Raw genomic sequence first — 18,451 nt, 5'->3', positions numbered from 1 at the left:
TTTAAAAGTTTGATAACAAACATTATTGGCCAGAAACTCTGGTTGTAAACAACTCATCATTTACCTCCTGATGCTGCAAGTCATTTTCCTTTCATTGATATTTACCAGAAATGAAAACAAAATACATTTTGTGTTAGTAACAGCTTATGTTTCTTAAAACTACTTATAAAATAAGTTGCGCTTTTACTACAGAAAGGAAATAAGCAAACTTCTAATGCTGACTATGTTTCATATTAGAGTAATACTTTAGTTATGCTTTTTTATACTTACTAGGCCATTGCTCTGATCTCTGGGCAAATTCGTTTTTACTGATGGACGTGAGATGAGATGTTGGGAGCCGCCAGGGTAGTACCTTGGCGTGTAAAGGTAAGGGGCAAAGAATGGCTATGGAGAAAACACGTAACAAAACAATTACCGAAATCAAAGTGAAATGAGATGTAGCAAATGAAACTAACCAATAAAATACAACTCCAAGTTTTTAATGCAAGTGACAAAACAAAAGAAAAAATGCCTCACTCATATTCTCTAAGATATCAAACTTAAGACATATTATTTAAATTTTTATATTGTTGATTTAATAAAGCTTTTTAAAAAGCAACTAAAGTTCTGCACCTGACAACTCGACACCAGAGTTTCTCTTTACATTTAACATTTTTATGGGTTTACCATGTGTCAGGTTCTAAGCGATTTACAAATATTAACTCACACTCTCATAAAAAAAAAAAAAGCAAAATAGAATCTCAATAGAATACTATTCTTTACCAAAAAAAGATTAGCCTTAAGTAAGACCAAAGAAAGTCTGAATTATATGAGAACCTCCTATACATGGACTCCAGGAATACTGTTACTCTAGGTTCCTAGAGTTTACTTTATATTCTATATCCTGGAGTTTACTCTGTCTCCTAAATAAGCAAGCATATTTTTTAAACGGGGAATTCAGTGTTTAGAGGAGATCTATAAATACACCATTTATTTGTATCCAGCTTCATATAAACAGGAGCTATCAGATTATATGGGCTAAAAATAAAGATTAAAACATATTAACTTTCATTACACTGATGTAACATCTTCCCTTACTTTTTTCACTCCTGCCATTTTAAGAAAACTGTTCTGCTTTTAACTTTCAGACTAAAAACCTCAAATAACTAGAGCAAAAAATAACTAGATCTAAAAACATGAGAAATTTTTAAACGTTTTAAAAATAATAAAACGATATTAAAGCATCACATCATTGTTATTCATGTGAAATTAGTGAACACAAGGTCTCCACCTAGATGGTATGGTAATTTAATATTAAAAAAAAAATTCTTGGTCTCAAAACTTCAACTGTCATCTAATTATCAATTGAACCATTTTACGAAAAATTACAGCAGATTTTAAGACTGGCAAATAAAAACCTGCATTTCACACTGCCTACCACTCAGATAAAGTTTACAAGGATGAAATACATTAGAAAATGCTATTGCTCCACCTTTTTCTCCTTATTTGAGTAAAAGAATGGAATAACATTCACAGGACCTCTATAAATGGTATATCTAATAACTTACATGGCTGGCATTTCTCAAAAACTGGAAAATTTAAATTTTAGAATTCCTGCTTTGCCACGTTTATTCAAATTTCTCTATCTTCCTAGCTTATAAGAAATTTATTTAGGCATGCACTTGGCTTCTATGAATACCAGCCCCTGTGTTTTCTCAAATTAGACTAAAGAGGGAGACAACAAAAATAAAGAAACTGCAAGGGATCTTAGAGTACAGTTCCAGAAAGTATAATACTAGAGCAGATGCTCCATTTTCCTATAGGAAATATTAGTGTTTAAGACCATTAAAATGAGGATAGCTTGGACCTACTCAACTTGATAGGGTCTGAATACTGCTGATAATTAATTGTGCTCTCATCTTTTGAAGTAGAAAATGATCATATTTATACTATGCAAATGATTATACATGACTGAAGATAACTTGAAATAAAACTCTAGAAATTGGCTACAGTGCTATTATTTGGCAATAGCACCTGAGTCCTACCAGCAGTATTTCCATTACCTCACATTTAAAAGCTGTAACACATATTAAATATAGGTTTCCTGAACTACTATAAAAATTATCATTGTTTTAAATTCCAATACAAATTATTATACAAGATACAACAAATGGAATATTTGTTTATAAACAAATAGAAAAACAGATCCCTTTGAAGCATAGGATAGTCTCTGCTGACCCCATAGAGTTCACTTTCTTATTAAGATAATAAATAAAAGCAAAAAGCATCTCAAATATTCAGACTCAATTGAGATCTAGAACCATTAAAATTCAAAATTATTCTGATTTTTAAAAAATCATACTGCATTCAAACTTAACACTTTTTGTCTTTAAAGCTAAAGTACAGTTTTAAAATAATAACAGACCCCGTTAGCAGAAAACTTCTAATACTTCCCTGGAAGAAATTCTTAAAATTTAAGATTCCTAGCACTTGCTTACCCTGTTGTAGAATGGATGCTGGGGTCCCGTCATACCACTGTAATAGCTGCTATGAGGCTGTGGTGACACAACCCCTCCTCCAAACGGGGCACTGAAGGAGGCGGAAGAAGAGCAGGCCGACGCAGGCTGACTGTAGCCCGACGGTGGTCTAGGGGGAGCTTCGTGCAGAGGTAGCGGGGGATACGCAAGTCCTCCGATATTAATCTGGTCTCTTGCAGCTCGAACATCTAAAAGATTAAACAACACCCCAGAAGGCAAAAGAAAATAGAACATTAGTATTTAATCCAATTACCATTTCCTCCTTTAGGCACCAGATAGAAACATGACTGTATCGCTCTTGCCAAGGATTTCAACGGGGTTACAGAAGTAGACAGGAAATTTTGAATACTCCATAGACATTTTAGCAAGAGAAACTCAACTACTTTGCATAAAAGCTTTTGTTCACCATTTGAAAAGTCACCAACATCTGGATTCTTCTCCTCAGTTACCAGAACTATAAACTTTTTTCTGACTTTTCAAGGTATCTGTGCTATTCTAACAGTTCTTGTGACTCATAAAGTTTCGTTAATTATTAATAATTCAAACTTGTGTAGTAAATATAACGTTAGCTAAGATTATGGGTTTGCAAACTATACGTCTCATCCATCTCTGAACAATAACAATAACCAATTCCATAGTCACAAAATACACCTCTGACAACAGCCTTATAACAGGTATCTAAAAAAGAATGTAGGAGTATAAGGCTCTCTCTCCATAATTCCTGGAAAATGCCAAGGTGAGTCAGGAGCACCTGCATCATACAGAAGATGGTATGTTTCAGCAAAGGTTCTGTGTGTGTCCATGTGCATACAGTGGTGCCTCAAGGACAACTTAAATTCTTCCAAAATCCTCATGTCACTGTCCTCAAGTTCTAGTCCACAGATTTAAGCTAAAATTTTAAAAGTGATATAGATTTTCTTACCCCTCTGGATAGAGATCCCTATTAAAGACAGAAGACTGGTGACAGAAAAATTACAATGGACTGACATCTTAAAGTGGTGATTATACCGTTAAGAGGAACCTGATTCCAAGGAAGGTTCAGCTGTGTAGGCTGGGAAACATAAAAAGGTCAATTTAACAAACAGCATTTTCCTAGCATTCCCAAAAGATGTCAGACTGCCGATCCGCAGTTTCATTAATTCTCCTGTGTAGCGCTTGGTTCGATATTTCTTGGTGTTTCATGGAGCGCAGGAGAAACTTACACAGCTAAGTCAGAAACAGGAAAAGCCTTCAGTGTTGCAGAGAGGAAAAAGTAAATTTATTACTAATACCCACCTGCAATTATTTCCCGTAGTTTGGGGTCTAGATTTACAGTGCATGGCAAAAAGGTTTTTACATCTCGAGCCACAAGAACTGGCGTCCTTGAAGACAAAAACACTTCAAAATTTCTTATATCTCCATCTATTTCCAGGAGTGGCTCAACATCTTTAGTTGTTGGAATATTCTTTGATATTCTTCAAGTAAGAAACAAACAAAAATGGTCATTAATGTCACTACTGGCAAATTCTGCATGTAACTTAAAATTTGTTATTTACAAAAATAACACATTATACACCTTGCTCTCATAATTTTTTTAAAGAAAAGAAAAAGGAACAAAACAAGTGGTATAGTTACAAAATTACTAAGGTAACAAGTGTGAGGTCAGAATTACATTGCCCTAATGAAAGGCAGGATTTGGGCTAGGAACACAGAGAAAGGAAAGTAACATATTCTAGGTATGTCACAGGTTTTATTTTCTATTATAACAGTAATCTGTGCTTACTATATAAGCATATATATAAGGCAAAGAAATACAGAAAAACAGAAAGGGGAAAAAATCCACATCATTTTACCAACCAGACACGATAACTACCAATTACAGTGTCACTTAGTCTATTTTTCATTATGCATAACTTTTAACCTAGTTGAATTTATATATGTAAATACTTTTGTATCAGGCAGAGGTCTTAAATGTAAAAACAAGTGACAATCATTAAAAAGTACTTAGTAAACACTTCTATGTTGAACTATACGAAACTGCCATTTTTATAGGTCAAAACGGTCAAATATTGACAATTCCATAGGGTTCAACCTACTACATGCCAGGCCATGCACCAGTCTGAGGCAGTGAGTAAAAATACATCACAGAGGGATAAAGGAATAGAAAATATGAAGGAGCTTAAAAGACAAGGAAGTAGATGACAAATCTGGATATAACCCAAACGTCCACTAACAAGGAAAAGATAAATAACTTGTAGTATAGCCATATAATGGAATACTACTTAGCAATAAAAAGGGATGGACTTATTTATATATGCAACATGGATAAATCTCATAGTAAATTATGTTGAGTGAAAGAATATAGCAAATGAAGAATACATAGTTGTATTTTTTTTCATTTATATAAAACTAGAATATGTAAACCAACCTATAGTGACAGAAAAAGGATAAAGGTTCCCTGTGAAGTCAGGGATGTGAGGAAGAGAAATGACAGGGAGAGACTTCAAAGGAATGGGAGGGGACTTTAGGAAGTGATATGTCTGCTCTCCTGACAGCAGCGACAATTTGGTGGGGATGCGTGTTGTGTGTCTATATATGTGTATACATATTTAAACTTCAGGAATTGTACAATTTAAATATGGCAGGTTATTGTATGTCAATTATATCTCATAAAGCTGTTTTAGAATCACTGTAAATCTGAAGATGTCTTCAAAACACTCAATTCCCAATTAGTCAAGAATATTAACTGTGAGATTATACTGAGTCTAGTTTCAGAGAAGCAGTAAGATTTTCATGTTCTTCAAAAAAGTGAAATGGAATCTTACTCTAATACTAGTTATAGTTACGTAATTTCTCTGGAACTAGCACTTTACTACTCAGGCCCACTACTTGGCTAGTAGCCATTTATTAAAAGCCATCTAAAAGAAAATCCAGAGAACAAAATTAGCAAACAAGAAAAGAATAGGGTGCTGCTTAGAAAATAAGGATAGCAATTTTGTCTTAATGAATTTCAGGAAGTCCCTTTTATGGACTCATGCACACGTGCACAAAACAAAAAGCCCTCTGAAATGGGATTACTTCTTAATAAATTAAACTGGCTTTCAAACTGATTATTAAATATATTTAAAATGAAATGGAAAACTTGAAGAATGGTTTCACAGAATCATCTGCAGAAGTGGCCAAAATATCAGAGCTTCAACAGTTAAAAAGGTAGTTCATCTATTTCAGGAGTTTAACATAAAATACTAAGAAGAGAAGCTAGAAAGATTTAGATAAAAACACACAGCTGACAAGTCACATGAAACAAATTAACTGAATTTTAATGCCAGCTCTGCTTAAGCTTGAATGTGAACAGTGTTCTCAATACGATGAACAATACTGCTGTTCACAAGCCAACAGTCTGCTGCTGGTTTCCAGATTGAAGTCTCTATTCTAACCTTTTGAGCTCAATACATTAAACTCTTCTACTGAAAGAGATATTTATGTAAATGATAATCTTTTGGCAGTAGGCCACCAAAATCATATGTGCCTTTATTTTTCAGATATTTTTCCAAAGGTTAGTATTTAAAGAATTTAAGCAACTTCACTTTTCAATTAGGAGTGAATTTAAATTTCCAGTATTATGAATCATGTGAATTAAAGTTGCCAGCAGTTAAATGGCCCACAGAAGGCATTATAAAACCTCAGGCATCAGTGATCTCCCAGTAAGTTTAAATGCAATCTCCTTCTATGCTACCAATCTAGCAGTACTTGTTAATGCCAACATCAATGTAAGTTAAAAGCATTTTGATTATAAATGACAGTGGTTTAGAGAAAGTCCGTATTAATTCCTTGGCAGAAATTACATAAGCCATTCATATCTCTTCCATTCAAAATAAGGTTTTAAATTACACAGAAAAAATTCCATTTTAAATCAAAATATAAATAGGTTCTAAGAGCATAATTTATGAAGAAGGCATATTTACCTTACTTTGTCTAAAAGTAGCTGCCTAATAATGTCATTATTTAATCATAAGAGATTAAAAATTAAGATAAATTTTCTTTAAAAATTTTAAAAGGGAAAACTTTTAACTGCCTCAGAATTGAATTACTTTGAAACAATTTAACTTCCAGTAGACTCTCAAATACTTTCTATCAGTGAGTGTCCATTTGTTAAATACTCTCTATGCACAGAACACTTGGAGATTCTGGAAGATAGATGGAACACACAGAAAACAGCCACTCAGCATTGTAGCCAAACGGGTCAGAAACAAAAGATAAAATGAAATCCATTGTTAAGCCCATTACTATCTGCAGACAAAAACCCTAGACAACTTTGGAGCTAACCACACTCTCCCCTTCCGTCTTAACCAGGTTAATTCCTGCTCATCCTTTGTCTCTCAGCTCAGCTCCCCCTCTTCAGGGAAGTCTTCCGTGAAACCACATTGCACTCCTCTATTACAAACCCTCATGATAGCACATATGCTTTCTTACATACACATATCACAGTTAGAATGTTACACTATTCAGTAGTGGAATTATCTTATTAATGTCTATCTCCCCCCACTAGACGGTAAATTCCATTAAAGCTAAGAACAAGTTTGGTTTTGTTCACCACTGTATCTCCAGTGCTTAGCGCAGAATGCTGTCGTATGACTTTTGCGTAATAAATATTTGTAGAGTGAACAAACTACACAAAACAGGATTGTTCCCAAAGAACTCTATTCTTTTAAAATAATTTTCACTTTAATTACCCTTTCTGATATTGAAAAACAACCCTTGTGCTTGGGAAAGAGTACATTGATCCATTTCAGTTAGTTTTTGTACATGGTGTGAAATAAGGGTCCAACTTCATTCTTTTGCATGTGGAAATCTAGTTGTTCCAGCACCATTTCTTGTAGAGACTATTCTTTCCCCCACTGAATGGACTTGGCACCCTTATTAAAGCTTAACTGGCCATAGATGTATGGGTTTATTTCCTGACTCTCAACTCTATTCCACTGGTTTATGTCTGTCCTTATATCAGTGCCACAGTGTTTTGATTACTATAGCTTTGTAGTTTGTGGTTTTTTTTAACATCTTTATTGGAGTATAATTGCTTTACAATGGTGTGTTAGTTTCTGCTTTATAACAAAGTGAATCAGCTATACACATACATATATCCCCATATCCCCTCCCTCTTGTGTCTCCCTCCCACCCTCCCTACCCCACCCCTCTAGGTGCTCACAAAGCACCGAGCTGATCTCCCTGTGCTATGCAGCTGCTTCCCACTAGCTAGCTATTTTACATTTGGTAGTGTATATAATTCCATGCCACTCTTTCACTTTGTCCCAGCTTACCCTTCCCCCCTCCCCGTGTCCTCAAGTCCATTCTCTACCTCTGCGCCTTTATTCCTGTCCTGCCCCTAGGTTCTTCAGAACCGTATTTTATTTATTTATTTATTTTTAGATTCCACATATATGTGTTAGCATATGGTATTTGTTTCTCTCTTTCTGTAATAAGTTTTAAAATCGAGAAAGAGTTCTCCAACTTTATTCTTTTTCAAGATTGTTTTGGCTATTTGGGGTCTCTTGCAATTTCATATGAATTTGAGGATCAGGTTTCTGTTTCTGCAAAAAAGGCTACTGGAATTTAGAACGGGATTGCACTGAATCTGTAGATCACTTTGGGTAATACTGACAATATTTAGTCTTCCTATCCATGAAGATAGGATATCTTTCCATTTATTTAGAACTTCTTTAATTTACCAATGTTTTGTAGTTTTCATTGTACAATTCTTTACCTCATTGGTTAAATTTATTCCTGGATATTTTATTCTATTTGGCACTATAGTAAATAGAAGTGCTTTCTTAATTTCCTTTCAGATTGTTCACTGGAGGTGTATAGAAACTCAACTGATTTTTGTGTTGATCTGTACCCTGAAACATTGAATTTATCAGCTCTAGTAGCTTTCTTGTGAAATTCTTTGGGATTTTCTACATACAGCATCATGTAATTTGTGATTAAAGATAGTTGCACTTCCTCATTTCCAAATGGATCCACTTATTTCTGTTTCTTGTCTAACTGTACTAGCTAGAACTTCCAGTATAATGTTGAAGAGCAGTGGTGAAAGCAGGTGACTTAGTCAACTCAGACTGCTATAACAGAATACCATAGACTGGTGGCTTAAACAACATTTATTTCTCACAGGTCTTAGAGTCTGAAAGTCTGCGATCAGGGTGCCAGCATGATCAGGTTCTGATGAGAACCCTCTCTGACTTGCAGTTAGCTCTCTGATTCTTTTTATAAGGACACCAATCCCATCATAAGGACTCAGCCCTCATGACCTCACCTAAACCTACTTACCTCCCAAAGGTTCCACCTCTGAGTACCATCACACTGGGGGGTAGGTTTTCAACATATGAATTTTGCAGGGGACACATTCAGCCCATAGCAGCAGGCATCCTTATCTTGTTCCTGTCTTTAGGGGGGAAGCCTGCAATCTTTCACCACCGAGAATGTTAGCAATGCGTTTTTCCATAAATGCCCTTTACCACGTTAAGTAAATTCCCTTCTACTCCTAGTTTTCTAACAGTTTTTTAATCACGAAAGGGTGTTGCATTTTGTCAGATGCCTTTTGTGTATTCACTGAGTAGTCTGCAATCCTTTTTATTTTTGTAAGGTGGGTGGTAACATCCATATTTTCTGATTTTAGTTAATTCTGTCTTTTATTTCTTCTGTCAATCTAGTGAAAGGTTTGTCAATTTTGTTGATCTTTGCAAAGAGCTTTGGTTTCGTCAATTCTCACTACTGTTATTTTATTCTCTATTTATTTCCACTCTAATCATTATTATTTCCTTCCTTTTGCTAGATTTGAAATTTGTAAAATTTGCTTCTCTTTTTCTAGTTTCTCAAGGTTAAAGTTAGGCTATTAATACAAGATTTTTCTCCTTTTTAAATGTAAGTATTTATAGTTATAAATTTTCCTGTGTGCTGCATCCCATAAGTTTTAATCACCCCTAAAAAGTACCTTGAAGGAATTCTCTGGTGGTCCAGTGGTTAAGACTCTGTGCTTTCACTGCTGAGGGCATGGGTTCAATCACTGGTCAGGGGAACTAAGATCCGCATGGTGCAGCCAAAAAAAGAAAAAAGTACCTTGAAAATGATTCCATGAGTCACCTTTCATATTGTGTTGGAGAGAACGGTTAGCATAGGGGGTCAGAAAAATAGACACTTTCCTTGCTATACAGCTAAAGTAACAGAATTACTTTATTACTTCTGTTACTAAAGTGATTAAAAGCTAAAACTCTCCATATGCAGAAGGTTGTGCTGAGTGCAAAGCAACAGTCAATGGAGCAAAGAACTTGTTGCAGAGAAAACAAAGAGGCATCTCCACGTGGTGGTCAGAGCTGATTTTCAAGACAACAGTGCGCAGTGTCAGGTTTGCTCACTCTTTAAAGTCACAAAAGTAATGCTGCATTTTATAGGCACCCTATTCAGTAAGCGCACTAGGAAACAACAGACAAAGCACTTGCACAAGTGGCACACTGGGTATGTAATCATGCCAACCTTCAGGCTTGCTCGTTTGTTTCTGATGTCTGATATTTGATATGTGTGACTTGTATGCTCAAGGGTGATCTAATTAGGGTTGGTAACTACTGCAAACCATAAAAACACTTGTCCAGGTTGCCACAGGGATCACTGGCAGAGCTAAACAATGTTACTCTTTTACTTACTAGAAGAGCTTACTCTACATTTTTAAAAAACTGTTTCCCATTGAGGGTGTTCATTTCCACGGAGATCTATTTGGCAAAAACATGAGGGCCCAAGATTACTTTTTTTACACTAATGAGGAAACATGTAGGCCTGTAATTTAATGGATAAAAGAGTGCTCAATATGCAAACTCAGTAGACTACCATTAGACACACAATTTGCATATCTGCAGCTGGGCTTCAGCTGAGCTTCACCTGGGTAGCACAAGGTGTAACTTTGGTGGTAGAAGTAATAGGAGGAAAATTTTATGACCACAAAAATCTCATTCTTGTTTAAAAAAAAAAAAAAAAGGCGCTGAATCATTTTGACACAAAGGCATTTACACTCAAAGAGAAATGAGGTTGTTCAACTGCCTAGGAAACAAATGTAGTATAATCAAAGTCTGAGGGGGACAAAAATCCCTCTCTGAGGCTGTTATATAAACTTACTGTGTATTTACATGTTAGATGCTTCCCATTAAATTCAGTTTTAATAAAGGCAGTGATTTCTAGGAATACAATGCCTGCATGAAATGCAACTTGGCTGTATTCTGAAACAAAAAGCAGAGTGTTTACTGCAATGACTTTCCTTAGATCCAGCCTTGATGATCTCAGATTCCTTAGAATAAGGCTGTAATGTTTGACAATTAAAATTAAAAGCCCTGAGACTTTTTAAGGCATAAAAATGTATTTAAAGGGTGGGTCACTTGTTAACTGTGTGTGATCTGGGACAAGTCATTTAACTCTCTAGACTCCAGCTTCCTTATTTCAAAGGGGCTGAGGTAGATTTCTGAGGGCCTATCTGTGGCCCTCCAGATGCTTCCCAAGCCCCTGCCATGTGGGGAAATGCTCTTTCTCTCAAAGTGATGAAGGAAAGCTCTGGCCTACGCACAGATGTCCCTTCCATGTCCGAGCTCCCTTGATTCGCAGTGTAAACACGAGACACGTAAGCATAATTTTACTGGCTGCAAGACTGTACTTTTGGTAACTGCAGGGATGAGAAAGGATCAACAGGGAAGGTAAGACACGAAAGCCCAGAGAAGTAACGAAGAAAGTATCTGCTGAGGCTCAACCGTAATACTGGTAAGGCACTGCCTTCATTTATGTGTATTATGTAAAATGCTCTGTGTGAGGTAGCCCTTTCTTATATAAAATCTAATAGAAAAGATATTTAAATGTTGTAAAGAACTGAAAGGAAAAATTTTTTTAAAAACCAGTATTTGCTGAATACCTACTGCTTGCCATTCTTTGAGCCAGATGTTTTATCTAGTTTATCTAATTTCCCAACGCTCCATGAGGTGTTATTTCAGTTTTTAAAATGAGGAACCTGAGGCTCAGAGAAGTTAAGCAACTGGCCTGACATGGCCTGGCTGTAAGGGGCAGAGCTGGAGCCTGCGTCGGCCAGATTCACAACCCTGTACCCTGCTCCCTGCGCTGGTTCAAACCGAGTGCCACAGACATGGCTCACGATTCTTAAATTAATGATTTACCTGTTTTTAACTCCTTAAAATATAATAAAATAGAATGCTGTTACACATTAAATTTTAACACACTGAAGAAGACCAACATATAAGCCTGTGTTAGCAAGTTATCCTGGTTTTTTGTTTCAATTTTTTGCAGACTTGGAAATAAAGTTTCTCCTCCATCTTCATGTATATATTCAAATTCCTTCATTGTTTTAAAATCCAGACCAGCACTTTTCCGTTAACAAAATTACTCAAGCCAGTACACTACTCCACCCTACGTGCCTGAGCACAGAGTGCCAAAGCTAGTTAGAAAATCTCAGTAATAATTCGTGACGTGACCCAGGTGACAGGACCCAGTCAGAGAAGCAGCACCCAACACTTTGACTATTAAAAAAAAATGTGAGCAACTGTAAAATTATATTAGTGATTCACCTAAGAAACAAAATCCCCAATTAAACTTTCAAGTTTCTGAATCAGATTAATTGAAAATATCCCACCATTGCAAAGCAAGTTTAAAAGTTGGTTAACGTTTGCATCTACTCATGATTTAGAATTATCTTGATGTTACATTACCAAAACTAAGTATAGAAACAAATAGATGCTTGATCCAACACAGGACTGCAACAATCATCCACCGTTTTAATTTTAATATTCTTCAGAACAGCTCATTTTCCTATCTGAATTTATCAGGAAATGTTATAATTTGAATCAATTAATTTATATTCATTCTGCTTTATTTATTGGGTTTATACATAAGATTGAATTTGCAACAAGGTTTCCACCAGGGGGGAAAAAGCCTGAAAAACCATGTACTATAGCATGATGCCTACCCCAGTATTCCCATGCAGGTGATCAGATGATAGCAATTCAGATGACAAAACAGTAATTTCAAGCTAAGGTAACAGAGAAAACTTCAGTAAAGAGGTTGAGGCAAAACATTTCACAACAGACAATATGAAAATAGTTCTCTCTCATTAAAAAAGCAAAGCCCTAGTTTTATATCAAGAGTTTATATGATGATATGACATTTTAAAATATTCTGACAAAAGTAAATAAGATCCAATTTTCATAGCTGTTTGAGGAACACTAATAACATCGTGAGGTGCTAGCAAGCAATAAGAGATGTTCATGTTATTGCTGCCTTTAAGAAATCGTAAGAAGTGTTACGCTAATCATATACAGGGCACAAATGTTTTGCAGTAAAATTCTGAATCACAATCAGGGAATGGAGGCTCTGAACTCAGAGTCTGCCTATAAATATGCTCAAGATTAAAGCAAAACTTTTATTATATGAGTTATCTTAAAGCTTTAACGTTTAATCAGCATGGAACCCAAGATCTACCATGTTTAGGATTTAGTATTTTAATATATAAACATAAATTTGTAAGCAGATCAATTAAAAAAAACTCCTTGTTCTTCATATCCCTTTGCCCAATAGTAACTTTAAAAGAATTTTAGGAGAAAAAAGTACTACACTAAACTTAATAAAAACTATACCATATGATCAGATAACCATTCGTTTATGATCATGATTCTCAGTGCTTACAAAACTCCTGTGAAGCCATTCTTTAAATAACAGGAGTGAAAGTTGAACCTTAGACAGTTTAAAATGTTCATTAAACTCAGTGTTTTTCTTGTTTTTCTGCCATGGAAAAGGGAAAGCAAAACGCATTCACTCTTATTTCTTGGCCGACCGTGCTAACAATGTTTCTGGTGAAATACTCCCCCCTCGTGGACTTTTTGGACATTGCAAACAGAGGTCATGTGCTTCGTGGTTTTACATAAGCATCTCACCATTACCTTAGCACTTCAATTAGCTGGCATTTTTATTATACATTACCTTTGCTTATTCTCAAATTTTGAAGAGTCTTAAAAGTATTTTCATTTGAAATTCTGAAATCACAAACCTCTGTTGAAAAAAAATAATTTCAGGGAAAATACTGATCTCTACCTGATCTCTAATGGTATATTTAACTTTTTGGACAAATTTGAATCCTTCAATAATCATATTCGTTTTTTAATGTAAATATGCATAATATTCTTATTGTATTATAAAATAAACTATAAACCTGCATAATGATATTTTTTATTTTACATATTAAAACATATTTAGAAAAACTGATTTTTTAATACTGTTTTCAAATAGTCTTCTTAGTTAATATATTTTAGTTTTTCATGTTAAAGTTAGAAACACACAACTTTGAAACATTTAAAATTCCTTCTTTGGGCTTCCCTAGTGGCTCAGTGGTTAAGAATCTGCCTGACAGTGCAGGGGACACAGGTTCGAGCCCTGGTCTGGGAACATCCCATATGACGTGGAGCAACTAAACCCGTGCGCTGCAACTACTGAGCCTGCGCTCTAGAGCCCGCGAGCCACAACTACTGAGCCCGCGTGCCACAACTACTGAAGCCTGTGCTCCTAGAGCCCGTGCTCCGCAACAAGAGAAGCCACCACAATCAGAAGCCCACGCACCGCAACAAGTAGTCCCCACTCACAGCAACTAAAGAAAGCCTGCGCGCAAGAATAAAGACCCAACGCAGCCAAAAATAAATAAATTAGTTTTAAAAAATTCCTTTTTTGTTCTATATTAGTATAAAATACTGAAAATGGCATTATGAGTGTAAATGAGAAAATATTTAAAAAATCAATTTTACCCTATTGAAAACAAAAGAAAAGCTATTGAAAACGCTATCAAGAAAAAAATTACAGACACTTAGCAGACATAAAAATGGTATAAAGGCTTAAACACACAGATGTACCAGCTGTTTAAGTGCTAAATATCACAACTGATTTTATTTTTTTCAGTTTTCCGTACAAAACCTACTGCAGTTGGTAGACACAATCAGAACTGAATGAAGCACTGATCTGGGGTTTTACATAAGTTGCTAAGAAGTTTGCATTTTTTTAATGGAAAAGATAAATTCCATCCTCTAAAAAAATGTGTATTTGCTACAACATTCCCATTGATACACAATAAATGATTCTAAATATTCACTTGAAAATGAATAAATTATATCTGAAAATAATAAAATTAGTTTAGTTCTGCATTTCTAATATCTCAGACCCACTGCCTAGCTCCGTAGTCACAGACAGCCTCCTGGCTTCCAGAAATGGGGCTGGGGAAGCTCCAACAGCTATGGCCGTATGAACTTAGGTAATGCCCGCTCTCTCTGCCTCCCAGAGTTATGAGTATTAAATGAAATAATCTAGGCAAATCCAATGTGTGGCATATATTGAGGGCTCAAGTAATACTAGTTACTGCTTTTATTAGCATGTGCCGGCACGTAATAAACTCTATAAACATTCGGTTAATGAATGAACACAATCAAAATGTTTAGCATAACAAAAACAGAGTCCAGCTAAGTCAAAGGGCCTTTTTAAACAATACTGACAACAGCCTGTAAATAGAAACTAAAGTGGGAGGAACCTGTCTCAAAGTGTGCCCATAGGAAGCAACTCCAAATCGGGCCATTCATAAAATCATTACGAATGTAAGAAACCTTCCAAACGCAGCTGAACTCACCGTTACAGGGAAATGCCTAGGAAAACACTGCTTTGATTCTACTATCACCTGACAAAACGCAGAATCTACTAGGTATCAGCTGAAATATGTAGTCACCATTCAACCTTTGTGTTCTGAAAACGTTCTATGTGCCTTGCCCAGGGATCTACTGGTATTAATGACAAAGGAAAATGTTTACCCATGTTTAGAACCAAAGAAGGACACGTCTGTATGGACAGTTATTTTTTTCAAGATAAAATGTGGCTTCTCATTTACCACCTTCCCCAAATCCATGCCTTCCTCAATGCAAATGTCATCATCATATTTCTTTATTCTTTCAGAAATACCCACTACTGCCTACTCTATGCCAAGAATGTCTAGAAACAAGGAATTCAGAAAGGTTTAAGGAAGTTACATTTCGTGGAGTTAAGAGTCTAGTTCAGGAAACAAATATTAAAGAAACAGCAATGCAAATATTTATAAAAGGTAACTATGGGAAGTATCATGAAGTAACATACCAGTGTATAATGAACACATCTAATAAAATCTTGGAGACTGGGATATGCCTGGATACAAAAGGCTTCCCGAGGTAGTGACATTTAAGGTGAGACCAGAATAAGGTGGGAGAGGGGAGGATGGGCCAGAGATAAATACAGGTGGAAAGGTAAAAGGCAAGAGGGAGAAGGCATGAGGAGGGGCCGGAAATCCATGCTAAGATCGTTTGGAGTTCCAGATAAACCTGATTCCTGTATTTAGAATTCTGACCAACTATTTCTCATTATCCTTAGAACCCAATTTGATACTGAAATGACCACCACTTCCATCTTACACTACTCATACATCAAATTCAATACTACTCTACAAGCAAGGTGCGCTGTACACCTATCAGTTTTCAATGCAGCGGGAAGCACCTTTCACTCTCAAGCTGGGGTTTAGATGTGAGGGGTAGGGGGGCGGGACAGGGCATGCAGTTGGCAATTCCAAAGGAAAGAGGCAGGTGAAAACATTGACCCAAAAATTACGCTTATAAATCCATCGTTTTATCAGAAAATAAAGAATAAATGATCTTAAGAAACATGAAACTATTACAGCAGAAGAAACAGGCAGGGAAGTCATATAAATTCTTGCAGATGTTTAGAGTAACTAATGAGTTTTCTATCAGGACACTGCAACAAGACTATAGATGATGTTACTCATTTCTCATCTCTCTCATATTCGTGGAGTGCCACCATGGACCATTCTCTACTGCTCATTTCATCTTTACTGTGCGACTGCCACCTACTTTCTCCACAACTTTCCATTTACCCTAATTTTTCTACCCAGTTTCACTGTTATCTTCTTCCCAGCACAGGATTCTGAAAATACACTCCCTTAGGTCAACAGGGTTCCCTAAGTCGGTTCCAAGTTACACTGATATGACCAAATAACAGGCACCTTAGAGCATTCCGGGTACGTGTACAATTTTTTCAAGGCCCTGCAGTGGATCTCCATTTTACTCAGAGTAAAAGCCAAAGTCCTTACAATGTTCCTCCTAAAAGCTGTCGGTGACCCGCACCCCCTGACCTCCCCGACCTCATCTCCCCCGCTTCCCCCTACAGAATTCCCTCCAGCCACACCAGATCCCTTGTTGTTGCTGTTCCCCAAACAACCCAGGCACTCTCCAGCCTTAGGCCCTTTGTCCAAACTGTTCCCTCTGCCTAGAAACGCTTTCCCTAGATACCTACGTGGCTAATTCTCTCTCTCCTCCTTCAAGTCTCTGGTCAATATTTCTCTCCTCAAGGAGGCCTCCCCTGAGCCTCTTGAGCAGTCTGGACCCTGCACCACTCTTCCTCCCCCTAACTCTGCTTTTTATTTTTTCCATAGCACTTGTCACCTCTTAACATGCTGTAGAGGTGTGTGTTACAGAGACTGTTTATCACTCATACCTCCCTGATAGAGTAATAAGCTCCTCAGCTTAGGGATCTGTGTCTGTATTGGTCATGGACATATCCAGGCTCCTACAATGGTGCCTGGTTCATAATGGGTGCTCAATAACTATTTCCTGAATAAATGAATGAATTCTAAGCTTTCTCCCATTAATCTCTCTCATATGTTTGGATGTTGCTACAAGTCTGGTAGCAACAATAAAGAAGTAGCAAAATATATAAATAGATAAACTCAAAAAACAGTCAAACATGTCTAGTTTTCATGCTTCTTTTTTTTCTCTGAACAAACAAACAGGCATGATTTGCAGGTATATCGAAGTAAACTAAAAAATTCTGCCCTTCACCTTTATTTATCTTTAGGAACCTGAATTTTCCAATCAATTTCCACAAAGACAATGAATAAAAATAAACAATGCATAATAAGAAATGCATGTTTAACTGTCAACATTACATTTGTTTACGGCATCTTTGTTCATGGTTTGAAGACTCAATCTTCACATTAAACCTAGCAAATATACTGTTATTTATTTTATCCAGTTAAAATATGATTTCTATTTTAGATTATATTTCATTTTTTTCAGCACAAACCTGCTTAGTTTCCTTTCCTATATGGAGAATTATTTCATGATTTTGCAAAAAATTCAATCAGGTTTTTTTTTTTTTAAAGATAAAGATATTGATAAAGTATTGAACCCCTGAATAAAGTATTTACATTATATATACATTAAGGGCAAGAGTGTTTTGGGGGAAAAAAATGGAAATAATAACTATACACAAGACAGTAATTTAATAATGGTGGAATGATGACAACACCAACACCTACAGAGAAGACACATCATGTCAAGAAGATAGAATTTCATTAAGATTCTCAACTATATATAAAAAACACTAAAAGAGCATACATAAAACAGTACTGGGAATAAATATTTATAGTATCTCAAAACCTAAATTAAGAAAAAATCATCAGTACAAAGAATGTACTTTGTGCTACAAAGGAGATAAGACTTCTTCGCAAATCTAAACTACTGTCCAATTTTTTTATGCTATTCAAATTTATAACTTAAGTCCACATGCAAAAGAAACAAGCCTGTGCATAATCTGGGCCACACAATGGGGTAGGGAGGGGTACCAGTAATCACCCAGAACTTCAAGGAAAGAGGAAGGCGGTGAGTGAGAGCTAAACAGAGGCATGAGATAACTAGAAGTGATAAAACTAAGCTTATGAAAACTTCGGGTGAGTATCAGGAAGGAATATCAGACGATACGATGTTTTATTATGAAAAACATCCTAAGTACAGAAATACTGCTACTTGAATAATTTAAAGATACTGAATTTAGGATAAATGCTACAA

The 18,451-nt window shown here is 36.0% G+C and overlaps 1 protein-coding gene across 4 annotated transcripts in view; it reads right to left on the bottom strand.

Moving 5' to 3' along the window:
- The window catches only part of KIDINS220 (kinase D interacting substrate 220), a 94,812-nt gene that overhangs the window by 20,523 nt on the left and 55,838 nt on the right, over positions 1 to 18,451 (bottom strand). For 3 of the 4 annotated variants that reach the window (XM_027113856.1, XM_027113857.1, XM_027113858.1), the window contains exons 23-25: positions 3,792 to 3,970; positions 2,478 to 2,704; positions 271 to 384 (exon numbers count right to left, since the gene is read on the bottom strand). In XM_027113856.1, the coding sequence (XP_026969657.1) occupies positions 271 to 384; positions 2,478 to 2,704; positions 3,792 to 3,970 (520 nt within the window). Of the gene's footprint in view, positions 1 to 270; positions 385 to 2,477; positions 2,705 to 3,791; positions 3,971 to 18,451 lie in introns of those variants that run through there. The other variant, XM_027113859.1, reaches the window with a different exon arrangement.

This window comes from Aethalodelphis obliquidens, unplaced genomic scaffold (assembly GCF_003676395.1).
Source record: "Aethalodelphis obliquidens isolate GAN/ISIS:26980383/991018 unplaced genomic scaffold, ASM367639v1 scaffold12, whole genome shotgun sequence".
In the NCBI taxonomy this organism is placed as follows: domain Eukaryota; kingdom Metazoa; phylum Chordata; class Mammalia; order Artiodactyla; family Delphinidae; genus Aethalodelphis; species Aethalodelphis obliquidens.
The sequence above is the reverse complement of the archived record's forward strand: the minus strand, read 5'-3'. Positions and strand labels throughout refer to the sequence as shown.